Genomic DNA, 20257 nt, shown 5'->3' with positions numbered 1-20257 from the left:
AGACGACGGAGAGGCCTGTGGCTCTGCAGCAGACGACGGAGAGGCCTGAAGCTCTGCAGCAGACGACGGAGAGGCCTGAAGCTCTGCAGCAGACGACGGAGGGGCCTGAAGCTCTGCAGCAGATGGAGGAGAGGCCTGGAGCTCAGCAGGAGCAGGAACTTCTGTTTCAGGAACAGAGTCTTCTGCGGCAGGAACGGAAACTGGAACGGAACCCTCTGCGGCAGGAACGGAGTCTTCTGCGGCAGGAACGGAAACTGGAACGGAACCCTCTGCGGCAGGAACGGAGACTTCTGCGGCAGGAACGGAACCCTCTGCGGCAGGAACGGAGTCTTCTGCGGCAGGAACGGAAACTTCTGCGGGAGGAAAAGAAACAGGAACAGAGCCCTCTGCGGCGGCGGCAGGAACGGAGCCCTCTGCGGCGGTGGCAGGAACGGAGCAGGAGAGCTGAGGAGCGTCTGCCGGGACCCCCTCGGAATAGGAGAGCTGAGGAGCGTCTGCCGGGACCCCCTCGGAATAGGAGAGATGAGGAGCGTCTGCCGGGACCCCCTCGGAATAGGAGAGATGAGGAGCGTCTGCCGGGACCCCCTCGGAATAGGAGAGATGAGGATCCACCTCAGGGGCTGCGTGCAGCGTCGAGTCCACCTCAGGGGCTGCGTGCAGCGTGGAGTCCACCTCAGGGGCTGCGTGCAGCGTGGAGTCCACCTCAGGAATGGCTGTAACAGGGGTCTTAAAAGTCTCTAACTTAGATAATAAAAAATCATACTCGGGGAGCAAAGAAAGACCAGGGATAGAAAGTAAAAAATCCTCCATCTGGGACAAAACTATATCAAAGGAGGACGGGTTAGTTTTAGCGGAATTAAATAATTCTAAAAGGGTCTGATTAACTTGAAAAATCTCTTCAGGAGAAAATGAATAAAAAAAGGGAATGTCTTTATGTGTGGGTGTGGTGACGGGTGCCGCCCCCACCAGAAACCTGGAAGGTGAGGCGGCGGGACACGCCCCCACGGAGTCCCAAGGAATACGCTCCGGAGGTACGGCCAGGCTGGGTCGAACAGCCGCGGCGCGGAGTGACGGTGAGAGGCCGGATTCCGCCCCCACCAGGAACCTGGGAGGTGAGGCGACGGAACCCGCCCCTGTAACGTCAACTGGACTGGACCCACCGAACCGAACAGGAGTGGACCGGAGCTCCCGCGGGACGCTGGATCTCGCCCCCACCGGAAACCTGGGAGGTGAGGCGGCGAGCCCCGCTCCCACAAAAACACCGGAACCAGCTCTAAAGTTATGCTCGGCCGACGAGACCGGGCCGGTCGCTGCAGACTGCCTCCGGAACCGTCTTCTGCCACTACGGCGGCGGTGGGACGGCAGAAGGACAGGGACGGAGTGGAGCTCGTCCATCATGGCACGAGGAGGGAAAAAGAAAAAAGGTGAGTGTTGCCGAGAGAGAACCCTGCCCCGCTGGGTTCTAGTGTCGTACTGTTAGGATTTGTGGTCAGGAGCGAACCCAGGGTGCAGAACAGGGACTCAACTCGGCAGAAATACAAAAAATAGGAATTTAATGATAAATGAAAGTACAAAATAACAAGCTGACGGGGCAGCAAAACTTACATGAACATAGGAAGGAGGCACGGGAATCTCAGGAGACACGGGAGACACGGGAGACTCTAGGAACCAGGAAGACTCAGGGAAAGACACAGCAGACCCAACGAAGACGACGCGACGATGAACAAGACTGAACAGACAGCTTATATACAGAGACAAGACGAGACATAATTACAGACAGCTTGGACGAGACACAGGTGGTAACAATGGAACTAATGAGAGAGCACGAGGGAACAAGACACAAACCGGGCCACAGAAAAGTACCATCCTTACACATATAAAATCAATGATGATGATGATATCAGAATTGGATCGGTATCGGCCGATATCCAGATTTAGGTATCGAGATCGGATTGGAAGTTAAAAAATGTGGATCGGTGCATCCCACCTAAAAGCACTGATTAGTCTCTTTAGAATGATTCAATTCAATTTAATTCAGTTTATTTATATAGCGCCAAATCACAACAACGTTGTCTCAGGGCACTTTACAGAAGCATTCACATAAAAGCCAATTAGTAAAGTTCTCTATCTAAGGAATCCAGCAGACAAGTTGAATCTTGGCTTCATTGCAGTCTCCCATCCTGAGCAAGCACAGCGGCAACAGTGGAAAGGAAAAACTCCCTTTTAAAAGGAAGAAACCTCCAGCAGAACCAGCTCAGGACAAGCGGCCATCTGCTTTGACCGGCTGGTTGAGAGGACCGGAAGGAGAGACAGACGAACACAGAATGGTAGGTCCAGGTATAGGTCCAGGTGTATCTGAAAGACAAAAAAACATGTTAAGGATAGAAAAAATAATTACAAATACAAAACAGGTTGAGCAGAGTAAGTAAAGACAGTAGTAGAGTGAAAATTGTGGTCAGTTTGTCCTCCAGCAGTCTAAGCCTATAGCAGCATAACTAATGGACAGCTCAGGAAACCCAAGCTGACCCTAACTAAAGGATTTAGCAAAAAGGAAAGTCTTAAGCCTAGTTTTAAAACTGGATAATGTGTCAGCCTCACGGACAGAGATTGGAAGTTGGTTCCACAAGAGAGGAGCCTGATAACTGAAAGATCTGCCTCCCATTCTGTTTTTGTAAATTCTAGGAACCACAAGTAAACCTGCAGCCTGAGAGCGAAGTGCTCTGTTAGGAAAATATGGAACAATAAGATCTGTAATATAAGATGGAGCTAGGTTGTTAAGAGCTTTGTAGGTTAGAAGTAAGATTTTGAATTCTTTTCTGGACCTGACAGGAAGCCAGTGGAGAGAAACTAAAACTAGAGAAATATGATCTCTCCTACTAACTCCGGTTAAGACTTTAACAGCAGCATTTTGGATCAACTGAAGATGTTTTAAAGAAGTATTTGGACATCCAGATAATAAACCATTGCAATAGTCTAGTCTAGACGTGACAAATGCATGGACCAGTTTTTCTGCATCATTTTTAGATCAGATGTTTCTAATGTTAGTGATATTACGCAGGTGGAAGAAGGTGGTACTAGTAACATTTTTAATGTGGGGGATAAAAGACATGTCCTGATCAAAATTAACACCAAGATTTTTAACATTAGAGCTGGAGGACAGATTAATGCCATCTAAGGAGGGAGAAAGACTGAAAAATTCATTCCTAAGGTGCTCAGGTCCAAAAACCAAAACCTCAGTCTTGTCTGTGTTCAACAGGAGAAAATTAAGGGTCATCCAGGTTTTTATGTCTTTAAGACATGCTTGTAGTCTAAGTAGCTGATTGGATTCATTGGGTTTAATGGACACATATAATTGTGTGTCATCAGCATAACAATGAAAATTTATCCCATGCTGTTTAATAACTTTACCTAATGGAAGCATATACAAAGCAAAGCGTATTGGCCCAAGCACTGAGCCCTGAGGAACTCCATGACTAACTTTGGTGTATGAAGAATATTTATTATTTACATTTACAAACTGGAATCTATCAGATAGATATGATTTAAACCATTTTAGAGCTGTTCCTGTAATCCCAATATCATATTCAAGTCTCTGTAGTAAAATATTGTGATCAACTGTATCAAATGCAGCACTGAGGTCTAACAGGACCAGTATAGACACAAGTCCATTGTCTGAAGCCATGAGAATATCATTAATGACTTTTACTAGTGCTGTTTCTGTGCTATGATGAGCTCTAAACCCTGACTGAAACTCTTCAAACAGATTATTTCTTTGTAAATGTTCACGCAACTGACCTGCAACTATTTTCTCTAGAATTTTTTAGATGAGTTAGATTAGATATAGGTCTATAGTTGGCCAGAATTTCTGAATCAAGATCAGACACAGGGAGGCTGTGGCTGAGTGGATAGAGCAGTCGTCCTTCAATGCAAGAGTTTGGGGTTCGAATCCACCAGCAGTCGCAAGTCGAAGTGTCCCTGGGCAAGACAATGAACCCCTCGTTGCCTCTGATGTGTCCCATCCGTGTATGCATGTGACCTAAAGCACTGATTATTCTCTTTAAAATGACTTGTTCAATTAGCTTTGTAGAGATTTAGTAGAGAGCTGTATGAATGGGTAAATGAGGACAAAGATTGTAGTGTAAAGCGCTTTGAGTGTCTCGATAAGATAGAATGGCGCTATATAAGTACAGTCCATTTACTTTTTAATTAAATGTTTAATTACAGCAACCTTAAAGCTCTGTGGTATGTAACCAATCATTAAAGACAAATTAAGTATATCCAAAATGTGGACATTAATTAGGGGAAATATCTCTTTAAACAGTCTGGTTTGGATGGGATCTAGCAGGCATGTGGAAGGTTTGGATGATGTTATTATTTTTGACAATTCAGAGCTCAACAGGACAAGAACTGTCCAAACACAAATCAGGCTGTAGTGAAATTTTTTAAGTTGCCTCAATTGACAGGGGACTAGAGATAGTAGAAGGAAGGATGGTTTGAATTTTCATTCTAATTTAAATCATTTTATTCATAAAGAATCTCATGAAGTCATCACTACTTATAGTTGTAGGGATACATGGTTCATCCAAAATGGGACTTTTATTTAGTCTAGCAATAGTACTAAACAAAAACCTAGGGATATTTTTATTCTCATCTATTAAAGATGAGTAATATAAATATTATTATTATCCATAGTCCAAAACATGGATTTAGGACTCCAGCAGCAATAGTCAAATGCATTCCGGGGGCCAGAGCGGGCGACATAGAATCTTATCTGAAACTGCTGACTAAAATTAAGGCTAAATACAATAAGATTGTTATTCACGTCGGCAGTAATGACACCTGGTTACGCCAATTAGAGGTCACTAAAATTAATGTTACTTCAGTGTGTGACTTTGCTAAAACCATGTGGGACTCCGTAGTTTTCTATGGCCCCCTCCCCAACCTGAACAGCGATGACATTTTTAGCCGTATGTCGTCATTTAACCGCTGGGTGTCCAGGTGGTGTTCTGAGAATGATGTGGGCTACATAGATAACTGGAGTTCTTTCTGGGGAAAACCTGGTCTGATGCGGAGAGATGGCATCCATTCTACTTTGGATGGAGCCACTCTTCTTTCTAGAAATATGGCTGATTTTGTTTATCCCCCAAATTATTGACAACCCAGGGTACAGTTTAGGTAAATGGTAAATGGACTGTATTTATATAGTGCCTTTCTATCTTATTTCATGAGTCAAGGAAACATGACACAAAACTGATTGTTCCCCAAAACAGCTTTCTCCAATTTGGAATAAACCAGTTATGTTGGTGCTAAGATGGTGTCTTTGGCACGCCCCCTCCTCTTGTGCCGTCCCTTTTCCTCATTGACAGTTATGTCAAACTGATTCAAAACCAAAAAGGTCCATGCTCAATAATCCAGGTATACAATCCAACAATTTTCAGTTAGGTCATCTGGACAGTTTCTTTTTTTTTTCTGAAACCTTTCACCTTCCATCCGGAAGGCTTCATCAGTCAACGAAAAACACAACGCAAAATGGAATATTCCACCAAACAGCTTACTCCAAAGTGCAATAAACCAGTTATGTTGGTGCTAAGATGGTCTTAGGTACGCCCCCTCCTCTTGTGCCAGCCATCTTACTTGTCGACAGTCATGTGAAAATAATTCAAAACCAAAATTGTCCATGCTCAAATATCCATGTATTAAATAAAATCCAACTATTTTCAGTCAGGTCATCTGGACAATTACTTTTTTTTTTTTTCTGAAACGTTTCACCTTCCATCCTTCTTCAGTCAAGGAAACGCACAACACAAAACTGATTGTTCCACAAAGCAGCTTACTCAAACGTGGAACAAACCAGTTATGTTGGTGCTAAGATGGTGTCTTTGGCAATACACCTCCTCTGGTACCGACCCGCTTCCTCGTCAACAGGCATGTGAAACTGATTCAAAACCAAAAAGGACCATGCTCAATCATACAGGTATACAATCCAACAATTTTCAGTCAGGTCATCTGGACAGTTTCTTCTTTTTTCTGAAACGATTCACCTTCCATCCGGAAGGCTTCATTAGTAAAGGAAAAACACATCACAAAACTGATTCTTCCCCAAAACAGCTTACTCTAAAGTGCAATAAACCAGTTATGTTGATGCTAATATGGGGTCTTTGGCATGCCCCCTCCTCTTGTGCTGGACCTTTTCTTCGTCAACAGTCATGTCAAACTGATTCAAAACCAAAAAGGTCAATGCTCAATAATCCAGGTATTCAATCCAACAATTTTCAGTCATATCATTTTGACATTTTTTTCTGAAACATTTCACCTTCCATCTGGAAGGCTTCGTCAATCAAGAAAACACCCAACACAAAACTGATTCTTCCCCAAACAGTTTTCTCCAAAGTGGAACAAACCAGTTATGTTGATGCTAAGATGGTGTCTTTGGTACGCCACCTCCTCTTGTGCCGGCCATCTTCCTTGTCGACAGTCATCTCAAACTGATTCAAAACCAAAATTGTCCATGCTCAAATTTCCATGTATTAAATCCAACAATTTTCAGTCAGGTCATCTGGACAGTTTTTCTGGAAGTCTTCATCAGTCAAGGAAACACACAACACAAAACAGATTCTTCCCCAAAACAGCTTACTCCAAAGTGGAACAAACCAGTAATGGTAATGCTAAGATGGTGTCTTTGGCACGCCTCCTCCTCTTGTGCTGGCCCTCTTACTTCTCAACAGTCATGTCAAACTGATTCAAAACCAAAAAGGTCCATGCTCAATAATCCAGGTATACAATCCAACAATTTTCAGTCATGTAATCTGGACAGTTTTTTTTTTTTCTGAAACCTTTCACCTTCCATCCGGAAGGCTTCATCAGTCAAGGAAACACAACACAAAACTGATTCTTCCCCAAAACAGTTTACTCAAAAATGGAACAAACCAGTTATGTTGTTGCTAAGATGGTCTTTTGCACGTTCCCTCCATTTGTTCCAGCCCTCTTCCTTGTCGACAGTCATGTCAAACTGATTCACAATCAAAAATGTCCATTCTTAATAATCCAGGTATACAATCCAACAATTTGAATTAAGGTCATCTGGACAGTTTCTTTTTCTTTTTTTGTTGAAACATTTCAACTTCCATCGAGAAGACTCCATCAGTCAAGAGAACACACGACACAAAACTGATTCTTCCCCAAATAATCTTTCTCCAAAGTGGAATAAACCAGTTATGTTGGTGCTAAGATGGTGTCTTTGGTACGCCACCTCCTCTTGGCACAAGAGGAGGGGGTGTGCCAAAGACACAATCTTAGCACCAACATAACTGGTTTGTTTGACTTTGGAGTAAGCTGTTTGGGGGAAGAATCTGTTTTGTGTTGTGTGTTTCCTTGACTGTTGAAGCCTTCCAGATGGAATGTGAATTGTTTCAACAAAAAAAGAAACTGTCCAGATGACCTGACTGAAAATTGTTGGACTGTTTACCTGGATTATTGCGCATAGACATGTTTGATCACCACTTATAGTTGTAGGGATACATGGTTCAACTCAAATGGGACTTTTAATTAGTCTAGTAATAGTTCTAAACAGAAACCTAGGGTTATTTTTATTCTCATCTATTAAAGATGAGTAATATAAAGTTCTAGCTTTACAGAGAGCTTTTTTTATGTTAGCAGACTATCTTTCCAAGTTAAATAAAATTCTTCAACATTAGTAGAGCGCCATTTTCTCTCCTGGTTTCTAGATGCCTGCTTTAAAGTACATAACTCAGAAGTGAACCAAGGGGGCAGTTTCCTTTGATTGATTACTTTATTTTTCAGTGGAGCAATTTTATCAAGTGAAGTTTGCATTGAAGTTGTAAGATGATCAACTAGATGATCTGTCACTGTTCTCTGATGCATTACTCTGCAAGACAGAGGAAAATATTGATGGAAGTGATTGTTTAAATTTGGTTACAGCATTTTCTGATAAGCACCTGCTAATATGAAATTTACTCTCAGTGACTGTGTAGTCATTTAATATAAACTCAAAGGTTATTAAAAAAATGGTCAAACAGAACAGGATTTTGAGGAACTATTACCAAGTCCTTAATCTCTATGCCATAGTTCAGAACTAAATCAAGAGTGTGATGATAAGAATGAGTAGATGTGCGGACGTTTTGGGTAAAACCAAACGACTCCATTAAATTATTAAAGGCTATGCTTAAACTATCACTTTCAACATCTATATGAATATTTAAATCACCCATTATTATGACTTTATCAGTATTTAATAGTAAGTCAGTTAAGAATTCTGAGAATTCAGACAAAAACAGAGTAAGTGCCAGGTGGACGATATATAACAACTAGTAAAAGTGGCTTTTCTGATTTCCATTTTTGATGCTAAAGACTGAGGGACACCGATTCAAAAAATCATAACTAAAAAACTGGTTTGGAATTAATCAATATTCCTGACTGAAAAATAAAAGCTACTCCTCCACCTCGGCCAGTTGTTCTAGGAACATGAAAATTTAAATAATTAACAGGAGTGGATTCATTTATACTAACAAAATCCTCCCATTGTAGCCAGTTTTCTGTCAGACAGAATAAATCAATATGATGATCAGTTATCAGTTCATTCACTAACAGGGATTTAGAGGAAAGAGATCTGATGTTCAATAATCCACATTTAATGTTTTTTTGATTTTGCTCTCGTAAATCCATCCATCCGTCCATTATCTTTACCCGCTTAATCCATTTTGGGTCACGGGGGTCGCTGGTGCCCATGTCCAGCAATCACTGTGCGAGGGGCGGGGTATACCCTGGATGGGTCGCAAGTCCATCACGGGGACACACAGAGACAAACAAACATTCACTCTCTCACTCATACCTAGGGACAATTTAGAGTTACCAATCAGCCTAACATGCATGTTTTTGGTCTGTGGGAGGAAACCGGAGTACCCGGAGAAAACCCACGCATGCACGGAGAGAACATGCAAACTCCACCAAGAAAGGCCCCTGGACCGGGGTTTGAACCAAGGACCTGCTCGCTGAGAGGCAGCAGATCTACCAGTTGCGCCACCGTGCTGCCTGCTCTCGTAAAGTAACTGTTTATTTTAATAAGATTTTTATTGTTTATATTTTTAGAGCTGGTTTTTGGTTTATTTAATTTGAGCTGTGGGCGAGTTAACACTGTTTCAATGGGGGTGTGGGTGGGTAACAGAGGAGAAGCAGCAGAGAGGGGTGGAGGACTACAACTCTGCTTCCTGGAATGGACCCTGGGTTGTCAATAATTTGGGGGCTAAACAAAATCAGCCATATTTTTAGAAATAAGAGCGGCTCCGTCCAAAACGAGATGGATGCCATCTCTCCGCATCAGACCAGGTTTTCCCCAGAAAGAACTCCAGTTATCTATGTAGCCCACGTCGTTGTCAGAACACCACCTAGACATCCATCGGTTAAACGATGACATATGGCTAAACATGTCATCGCTGGTCAGGTTGGAGACAGGGCCAGAAAAAACTACGCAGTCTGACATGGTTTTAGCAAAGTCACACACCAAAGCAACATTCATTTTAGTGACCTCCGATTGGCATAACCGGGTGTCATTACCGCCGACATGAATAACAATCTTACTGTATTTAGCCTGAGCCTTAGTCAGCAGTTTCAGATAAGATTTTATGTCACCCGCTCTGACCCCCAGAATGCATTTGAGTTCTTCAAAATCCGAGGCCATGTTCTTAGCCGGAAAAGGGTAGAGTGCCCTCTCCTGGGTCAGGGAGGAGGTCCTACCCCAAGTGGAGGAGTTTAAGTATCTTTGGGTCTTGTTCACTAATGAGGAGAAAATGGAGCGAGAGATCGATAGGCGGACAGGTGCGGCCTCTGCAGTGAAGCAGGCGCTGTACCGGTCTGTTATGGTGAAGAGAGAGCTGAGTCAAAAGGTAAAGCTCTCAATTTACCGATCGATCTATGTTCCTACCCTCATCTATGGTCATGAGCTTTGGGTTGTGACCGAAAGAACGAGATCTCAGATACAAGCTTCCGAAATGAGTTTTCTCCGCAGGGTGTTTGGGCTTTCCCTTAGAGATAGGGTGAGAAGCTTGATCATCCAGGAGGGACTCAGAGTAGAGCCGCTGCTTTTTCAAGACGAGAGGAGCCAGTTGATGTGGCTTGGGCATCTGGTTAGGATGCCTCCGGGACGCCTACCTGGTGAGGTGTTCCGGACATGTCCCACCGAGATGAGACCCAGGGGAAGATCCAGGACCCGATGGAAGGACTATGTTTCTCGGCTGGCCTCGGAAAACCTTGAGATTCCACTGGAGGAGTGGCCCAAGTGGATGGGGAGAGGGAAGTCTGGACCTCCCTACTTAAGCTGCTACCCCCACGACCCGACCCCGGATAAGTGGAAATGGATGGATGGATTATCTTTCTTAGGCATCAACAAGATTACATCTTGACACATAAACAGTGGCAATGTCTGTGCAGAAAGTTACTCCTCAGACAAAGACCTTAATAAAGGTGAGAGTAGAATTTTTTATTTATTTTTTTTTATTCAGATGGGAAGTCATCTGGTCCAGGGGATTTCCCATTTTTCATATCGTTCATTGCAGAGTTTATCTCATGTACAGAGAACTCCTTCTCCAAGTCCCCGGCGAGATCAGCATTCACTGAAGGAAGTTCAAGATATCCAAAAAAGTTCTCCATGTCTGATATGTTAGCTGTCAACTCAGTCTTATACAATGATAAAATGTACTAAAAAATGTATACATTTCAGCATTGCCGTGGCATGCAGCTCCCTGTTCATTGTTTATGGCTGTAATAGTTTGGTTGGTTGACTGTCACCACAACTGGTGTACAAGCAAGTGCCCAGCCTTTTCACAGTGTTCGTAGTGACCCTGTTCTAGATTTAGAAATTATATACTCTGCCTGCTGCATAGTCAAAGAAATAATTTTAGTTTGAAGTAACAAACATTTTTTTATATAGATCCTGTGATGGGGAGCGGCTATATTCTCTGTCTAATTGTAGTATCTCCTCCGTTAACTGTCTTAGCCATACCAACCCCTTCTTATTTTGTTTGGACAGTAAGGAATTACCTGACCCCTTGAGTAGGGATTTAATGCCTCCCAGACCGTACAGAGTTGCATTCCTGGTGTTCGGTAAACTTAGAGGAAAAATTCAATTTCAGATGTAAGAAATTTGGTAGATTCTTCCTGGGACAAAAGTAAGGGGTTCAATCTCCAAGGATGAAATACAGATTTTGTGACTGAGATAACCAATTTCATAATAAAAGATGAACATAGCCCCATAATCACATTCCTTCACCAAATTGAACATTTGTTTATCAAGAAAGAAATAATCAATCTGGAATGTCTTATGGACTGGGGAAAAAAAACAAGTATGATCTTGAGGTAGGATTACAGAAATGCCATACATCAGCCACACCATACAATTCAAGGAATGAATTAGCTGAGCGGACTTAGTTAGAGTAGTTTTCCCCATCAAACTACGGTGAAGAGATGAAAGTACACAATTTGTGTCACCACTAATTATAAGGTATGTGTTGACAAATTTGGTATATTTGAGAAGAGGTTACTAAAAATGTAGAGTCGTCCCAGTTGGGAGCATATACCGAAACCATGATCACCGGCAGCATGCACACTCGAGGCTGTAAATTTCAACTGTTTACCAACTATAATAGCTACCCCTCTTGATTTGGATTGGAAATTAGGCTGAAATACCTGACAAGACCATTTTTTTAAACAAATTTTCCACTCTGCAGAATGCACATGGGTCTCCTGCAAAAAGGCAATATCAGTGTTCAGCTGATTTATGTGTGACATAATTTTTCAGAATTTTACTGGACTATTAAGGGATTTCACATTCCATCTTACACACTTAACTAGGCAGCCACTGGAGTGGACAACATCCTTAATGTTGGTCATATTTGAACAGCCAGAAATAAAATTACATACAGAACATCACATTAAAAAAAAAAGAAGATTGATCCGGTATAAACCTACCCCTCTTTCCTACCCGGACATGGAGAGAGCAAAATAACTCTATCAACTGAAAATCCAATTCAATTTGATTCAATTCAATTCAATTCAGTTTATTTATATAGCACCAAATAACAACAAAGTTGTCTCAGGGCACTTTACAGGAACATTCACATACATAAAAGCCAATAAGTAAAGTTCTCTATCTAAGGAATCTACGCATTAGTGCTTACCTAGGGAACAAAATCCAACCATCTGGGTTCCTGTCTGCCCATATGTGATATAATGGTAAATAAAAAAAACACAAAATTAAACAACAAAAAATGCTAATATTACCATAAAAAACAAATGTGTACAGCTATCAAATCAGAGCACTAACAATGTGGAATCACTAAAAAAAGAACAAGAAAAACGCTCCTAACATAGGGTGTGCACTGTATACCAAAACTTATGGTAATCAGTTCAAAGCATTAACACTGTGCACTTGCCCCTTAATGCAAATACAATGTTATAAATAATGTCACCAAAGGACCACAGCCAACTATTTGAGTCCAAAACAGGTTTAATAAAAGTTGTTGATTAAAAGAGGCCGGTCCTGTGGTTAATTTTGATCTATTTCATCCTCACTGCCTGAAGCTGGAATAATATTTTCCTTGATGTATTTCTTCACTTTTTTGGGTCAACAAACAACCTGTCAGTCCCTCCATGTGTGCTGTGGAGTCACGCCAGGAAGAGAAGACGTACCGAACCCCCGGTCTGTTCCGCAGAAGCAGCTTCTCCTCCGTGATTATTGCTCGTGATCTTGCCACTCCCAGGGTGTAGTCGGCTGCGATGAATATGGCCTATTCCCTAAAGTGGATCTGGCTGCTGCCGCTCGCCCATTGAAGTATTTCTACATGTTTCCAATGGTAAATGGTAAATGGACTGTACTTATATAGCGCCTTTCTATCTAATACAGATACTCAAAGCTCTTTACAACACAATCTGTGCCTCATTTACCCATTCATACAACACTCTATTAGATCTCTACAAAGCTAATTTAACAAATCATTCTAAAGAGAATAATCAGTGCTTTAGATCACATTCATACACCGATGGTGTCACGAACCAGGGTTTTGGATTCAAAATAAGCCAGACACAGGAGTGCAAAAATTAACAGCTTTTATTAATAAGGCTGCTGGCAGCTGCAGAGGGAGGCCTTTAATGTTATGAACAGTGGGGCAATGAAAGTTTGTGGTCCAAAGGGCAATCCAAAAAGGTGATCCGTGAGTCGAGGTCATAGACTGAAGAGGAGGTCGTTACTGTGGTCAGAGAGGCAGAACAGAACCAGTTGAGGAGCAGGCAAAAAACAGGAAATCCAGAAAGCAGGCGTGAGGTCAATAATCCAGAGAGCAAGGCTTGAGGTCTAGGCATGAAACTGTGAAGGCTTGAAAATCAGGGACCATGGAAAGTGAAATAATCTTGCACTGGTGGAGAGGGAGAATGGACCTTATAAAGGGTGCAAAGCAGGTGAACCAGATGAGCTGAACAGGTGAATGGAATCAGGGCTGATTGCTGTGATAGGCTGAGGGGGTGTGGTGAACTGTTAACTGACAGGAGCAGATGTGAGCAATGACATGAGCTGAGGGATAAACAAAACAAGAAGGACAGGGGCAGAAAACATGGCATGTCATGAAAGGGCAGGGAAGTGAGCAGATGGGGGCCAGCAGGGGCCACTGATCATGACAGATTGGACACACATCGAAGGCAATGAGGGGTTCAGTGTCTTGCCCAGGGACATTTTGACATGTGACTGCTGGTGGATTCGAACCCCCTAACTCTTGCATTGGAGGATGACTGCACTAACCATTCAGCCACCCCAGTAGTGGTAGTTAAGCCTGGCCACGACAACTCTGGATTCTCCATCTGAACCTCTTCTACTGGTGTCCGGTACAGTAAGCTGCAGTTTATCCAATAATAGGGCTTTCATTAGTAGCTTAGCTATTATCAAGGGGCTTTCACCCGCTGACTGAGAAAGTCCAATAATTCTAATATAATCACGTGTGGTATGCCCCTCCATGGATTCAATCTGCTTTTTAAGCCCATCAACGTCACTCTTTAACTCCATCACCATCCCACACAGTTTCTCTATCTCACCAGAGTAAAAAGAAAGTCCATTTTCAGTCTCTGAAGTAACAAGTTTAACTTGGTTGAGCTCCATTCTGAAACCCGTAGCGGTGTTAGTCAACTTGGCCTGGACCACCTACAATTCACTTTTGATAAAATTAAAATCCTCCGTCAGAGTCACTCTTAGTTCCAGCTTAATCATCGCTACAACTTCAGTTCTAATTGAGGCCAGGATGTCTGACCTCAGAGCTGACTTGACTGTCCTTCCAGAGATTGGCGAAGGTGGGGCTGGAGCATCCACTGGTACACCCATTGCCTCATCACAGTGGCCCAAGACTGCATCAGCAACAACAGGCCGTGGGCAGAAAGGAACAGAAAATTTAGATTTTTTTCTGCTACGAGGTCATATTACCAGTTTGTTAACTCAGCTATGCAGTGACACCAGTCCCAGAGATAAAATCCTGCCCAAAGACAGTGAGGATACGATCATAAAAAGCAGTTTTTCATTAGGGCCAACAGGAGCTCAGCTAAACTGCAGCTCACATGTCCACCACCATCTTGTCTCCCAGAAATGCTTTTTAACCAAAATGCTTAGTAAGATGGGTGCTGATTGGCTCAGTAACCATCAGCTCTGTTTAACCTGGCCGCTAATTGGCTGTCACAGTAGCAGATGGTCGCTGTTACACTAGAAGCAGGCAGTTTGTTTAACTCTGCTCTTTTTTAACTGAATGGCTCCCAAACATTTTGTGTGTTCAAAAGTTTCTGACAGTGAACCAAAACGCCAGTGGAAGATGCTGACGATTGAAGAGAAAGTGGAACTTCTGGACAAACTTTAAGATGGCCGTATCTAAGCAGGTGTTGCCGGCCGTATACAGCACGATTGTTAAGATGGAAGCTGCAATGGTGGTGCGAATTAATGATTGCAGAAAAAAAAATCACTTTGGATAAAAATGATTTGGATTAAAGTGTTTCGCTGCATGGAGAGGCTGCGTCCGCTGACATCAGGAGCAGAGGACTTTGTTAACATGATTTGATCGCCGAGGGGGGCTATAGATCTGAACAAGTTTTTAACATGGACGAAACAGGCCTGTTCTGAAAAAGGATGCCATCTTATCCTTGTATTATGAAGGACAAAGCCAAAGTGCCTGGTTTCATCTCATCTTCATCAATTTCATCATGATAACGGGCCAGCTAATTCTTCATCTTCATCTCTTCTAGTTCATCTTCTCTTCTGAGTACCCATTTAAAATTAATATTTTTTTAAAGGTTTCAGAGTTTAGAAAATTGTTAGAAGCATTACAAGAGTGTGGGAAGGGTTTAAAGCACCAATATATACCTGTATACAAATACTAAAATAAACTACTACTTACTACTATGTGTGTAAATTATTTCATTCCATCTCATGTACCACATGAGATAGTAATGACCAAGTTTATTTGAACTTGAACTTGAACTTAGTCTACTGAATCCCTACTTCACAGTTTTCATTTATCGCTGGGGGACAGTGGTCCCTAACATCCGTGATAAATGGGGGACATTGAACACTGATCTAAAACATGCAATAAAAGAAACATTTATATTATGACTCCTGCTTTGTTTCCTACACAGTGACTCCATTGCCATCACAATTCAGGCCTTCCTGCAGGATAACGAGTTTGTGCCATTGTCCATTACCCACCAATCACTCTATGTCACCATGGAGACACAGGTGGCTATTGCTGGAATCATCTTGGCTGGCGTCTATGTTCTCATCATCTTTGAGGTAAATGGTCTGTGGTGTTTTTTTCTATGGATTAATGAGTTTGGGCTCATTCTTTGCAACACAGTTTAAAAGGTTGAAGAGTGTTCTCAATGATACACTTACAAAAGTAACATGGCAAAATAGATCTTCCATCCATCCATTATCTTCCGCTTGTTCCAAAATTGGTTTGCGGGGTCAGCAGCTTGAACAGGGAAGCCCAGACATCTTTTTCCATGGCCACCTCTTCCAGTTCTTCTGGGAGGACTCCAAGGCATTCCTAGGCCATCCAAAACACATAGTCTCTCGAGTGTGTCCTGGGTCTTCCCTGGGATCTCCTCCCAGTCAGACATGCCCAAAACACCTCCCTAGGGAGGTGCCCAGGAAGCATCCAGATGCCCAAACCACCTTAACTGGCTCCTTTCTATTTGGAGGAGCAAGTTCAAGTCAATTTTATTGTAATTTGTATCACATGTGGTACATGAGGTGGAACGAAATTATGGAGTCAGGGTCCCAGTTACACCCAGAAATAGCAAAAATACAAAGTATAAAAAGAAACATTACATTAAGCTCTAAGATATACACCAAGCTTTATGCTAAATGAACGCCAAATGGTACACTAAAAGATTTATGCTATACGCTAAACACTAATAATGTAGAACAATACGGTGTAGCAACAGCAGCCCGAACATGAGTCTGTAGTGAGCAGATGGTTATGAATGAATACAACAACATGAAATAATAATCAGCATGGGATCAGTGGCATGGATAATCAGCAGCACAGATAAGTCACAAATCACCAATTAATGTGGCATTGCAGTGATTTTTTTCCTTACAGTGATTATTGTAGTTAGAGATTAATGAGTCTAACAGGTTCAAGGTATAAGCTGTTCCTCAGTCTAGTGGTTCTACACTTATTGCTCCTCAACCTTCTGCCTGAGGGGACTGGGACAAAAAGTGTGTTTGCTGGGTGAGTGGGGTCCTTCATGATGGAGGTGTTCCTTTTCCTGCATCTGGATGTGTAGATGTCTGTGAAGGTGGGGAGGCTGAATCCAAACAGTCTTCTGTGCAGCCTTCACTACACTCTACAGATCTTTCCTTTCTGCAGCTGTGCAGCCTCTATGCCACATGTTGCTGCTTGAGGACAGGATGCTATCCACTGCACATCTGTAGAATGACGTGAGGACTGAGCTTCCCAGTTCAGCTTGCTTCAACCACCTGAGGAAGTAGAGTCACTGATGTGCTTTCTTGATCAGGCTGGTAGTGTTGTTGCCCCAGCTGAGGTTGTCATTCAGGTGTACACCCAAGTATTTGTAACTGTAGACCACTTCCACAGCAGATCCTCCCTTGTTTGGGGTTATTAACAACAGCCCTGGGAACTCCAAACAACTTTTTTCCAGAGTAAACCATCTCCTTCAACCCAAAACCCCCTCACTTACAGAAACAACTGAATAACACTGCAATAACTTTATGGACTTTTTCATACCAAAATTCACATCAACTGGTCTGCCCTGACAAACTTGGTAGTTTCACCTGCACCATTGTAGAAGTCTCAGGATCAAAATCCTTAACCTCTTCAATGCTTTACATCAGTCTCCGAGCAAGAAGTGATAGCTATTATCAAAAGAATGAAATCCTCTACTTGTGCCCTCGATTCTTTCCCCACTTCTCTGCTGAAAAGAAGCATATTTTTCATCAGCCCTTAGATCACATCTGTGATAAACATTTACATCCAAACTGGTTTTGTCCCACCTACCTTAAAAATTGCAATCATCAACCCCCTTCTTAAAAAGTCCACCTTGTATCCAGCCGACCATGTCAACTATAGGCCTGTTGCTAACCTTCCATTTTGTCCAAAGTGCTGGAAAAATTTGTGGCAACCCGTCTACATGACCACCTCACCATTAATAATATCTATGAGATATTCCAGTCTGGCCTTTGTTCAGCTCACAGCATGGAAACAGCTCTGGTCAAGGTCACAAATGTCCTTCTAATGGCAGTGGATGCTGGTTCTCCATCCCTTCTGATAATCCTGGACTTGAACTCAGCTTTTGAAACTGTGGATCATGGCATCCTTCTTCACTGCCTACAACAAACTGCAGGATTTACTGAGACAGCTCTGAAATGGTTCCGCTGTTACCTCTCTGACAGATCTGAGTATGTCTCCATTGGGGAAGCAATATCCTGGACTCACAGTCTCTGTGGTGTCCCACAGGGGTCAGATTTTGGGCCCACACTATTTACCGTCTACATCCTCCCCCTCGGTCACATTATCTCTCACCACAGGATCTCTTTTCATTGTTATGCAGATACCATACCATACCATACCAACTTTATTTATAAAGCACCTTAAAACAACCATGGCTGACACAAAGTGCTGTACATTAAAACACAACATAATAAAAGTGGAAATAAAAACAGTTTAAAAACAGAAAACATACAATTTAAAACTAGATCCTGCTGGTGTTAAAAACATACATTTTAAAAGCATACAAAATTTAAAAACTAGATCCCGCTGGTGTTAAAAGCCAAGTTGAATAAATGAGTTTTAAGACGAACTTTAAAAATGGACAGTGAAGGGGACTCTCTGACCTGCAAAGGCAAGTCGTTCCATAACTTAGGGCCCATGACAGAGAAAGCCCTGTCCCCTCTGAGCTTCCTTCTTGTTCTTGGTACCTCCAAGAGCAGCTGATCTGCTGACCTGAGAGACCGATAGGGTATGTAGGGATGAAGAAGCTCAGAGAGGTAAGCCGGGGCAAGATTATGCAGTGATTTAAAAACAAACATAAGAATTTTAAAATGAATCCTAAAATATACAGGCAGCCAGTGAAGTGAAGCCAGGACAGGGGTCACATGTTCCCTCTTTCGAGTTCCTGTTAAAAGTCGTGCAGCAGCATTCTGAACCAGCTGCAGACGTGAGAGCAGCAACTGACTGACTCCCAGATAAAGTGCATTACAGTAATCCAATCGAGTCGAAATAAAGGCGTGGATCACCATTTCAAAATGCTGCCTGGAAAGAAAAGACTTCACTGACGCCAATCGCCTTAAATGATAAAAGCTGGACTTAACCACGGCTTTGATTTGGCTGTCCAATTTAAAATCACTGTCCACCTTAAAACCAAGATCTGTAATAACAGGTTTAAAATATTTCTCCAAGGGTCCCAGGTTAATAGAGGAGGACTCACAGGAGCCACTGGGTCCAAACACCATCACCTCGGTTTTGTTTTCATTAAAATTTAAAAAGTTCAAGGCCAACCAAGCTTTAATATCTCCTAGACATTCCAGGAGATGTGTGAACGTATGTCCATCCTTCTGCTTTAGGGGTAAATAAATCTGACAATCATCAGCGTAACAATGGAATGAAATCCCATGTTTCCTAAGGATAGAACCCAGAGGCAGTAAGTACAACGAGAAGAGCATAGGGCCCAGAATTGAGCCCTGCGGGACACCATATTGCATTGGAACTGAAGATGATTCAGAGTCATTAATTTTCACTGAAAATGTTCTCTCCTCCAAGTAAGACTTAAACCATTTAAGAACAGTGCCATCAATACCAACAATATGTCGTAATCGCGATATTAAAATGTTGTGGTCCACTGTATCAAAAGCAGCAGTTAGGTCAAGTAAAATCAGATGACTTGCAGCTCTATATTAAGCATGTTCTGCAGGTTCAACACTCCCTTCTCTCATCACCTGCCTTGAGGAGATAAAAGCCTGGATGAATGTCAACTTTCTCCAATTAAACACATCAAAAACAGAAGCTATTTCAGTTGGTACCCTACACCAGACCCACTCAACATCTCTTCCATAATCTTCTCTGGCCAAAACATTTCCTTTTCTGATACAGTGACTAATCTTGATGTAAGATTTGATTCTCATCTTACATTTGAATATCATATTAAACACCTTTGCAAGACTTCCTTCTTTCATCTCAAAAGCATATCCAAACTCCATCCATTACTCTCCTTTTCCAAAGGTGAAAAACATGTCCATGCTTTCATCTCCTCAAGACTGGACTACTGCAATGCACTTTTTTTATGGAATTCCAACCAAGCACATTCAATAACCGCAGTATGTACAGAACAGTGCAGCCATGATTCTGATGAAGCCAAGGAATCAGAATCAGAATAAACTTTATTGGCATTGCACCGAGATACAACGCGAATATGTACGTCCAGTTGTCCGAAGATGGGCAGAGTGCACTAAGCTGCGGCTAAAATAATTAGCGCGGCCTTCTTATTCTTATTCAGAATAATATTTTGCTTAGATAAGAAAAGGAAAGAAAACGTGAGGAGAGACGGTATAAAAAAAAGATCTTTCACACCGTGTCCTAGACGGCACAATTTGAGGCATCAAAAAAAACCACCACAGCAAAGCAACATAAACAGATGTTATACATGTACATATAGGCGGTTAAAACATTGAATTTTTAAGGGAAAGTCATAGCATAGTCCAGAG

The 20257-nt window shown here is 42.3% G+C and overlaps 1 protein-coding gene across 1 annotated transcript in view; it reads left to right on the top strand.

The window, feature by feature from the left end:
• Positions 1–20257, top strand: part of oca2 (oculocutaneous albinism II) — a 659230-nt gene that overhangs the window by 219571 nt on the left and 419402 nt on the right. Inside the window, exon 8 of the mRNA XM_037698314.1 lies at positions 15670–15823. Coding sequence (XP_037554242.1) covers positions 15670–15823 — 154 coding nt within the window. The remainder of the gene's footprint in view (positions 1–15669; positions 15824–20257) is intronic.

The sequence above is a fragment of the Nematolebias whitei genome, chromosome 3 (genome assembly GCF_014905685.2).
Source record: "Nematolebias whitei isolate Nwh7 chromosome 3, NemWhi1, whole genome shotgun sequence".
Taxonomy (NCBI): domain Eukaryota; kingdom Metazoa; phylum Chordata; class Actinopteri; order Cyprinodontiformes; family Rivulidae; genus Nematolebias; species Nematolebias whitei.
The sequence above is the reverse complement of the archived record's forward strand: the minus strand, read 5'-3'. Positions and strand labels throughout refer to the sequence as shown.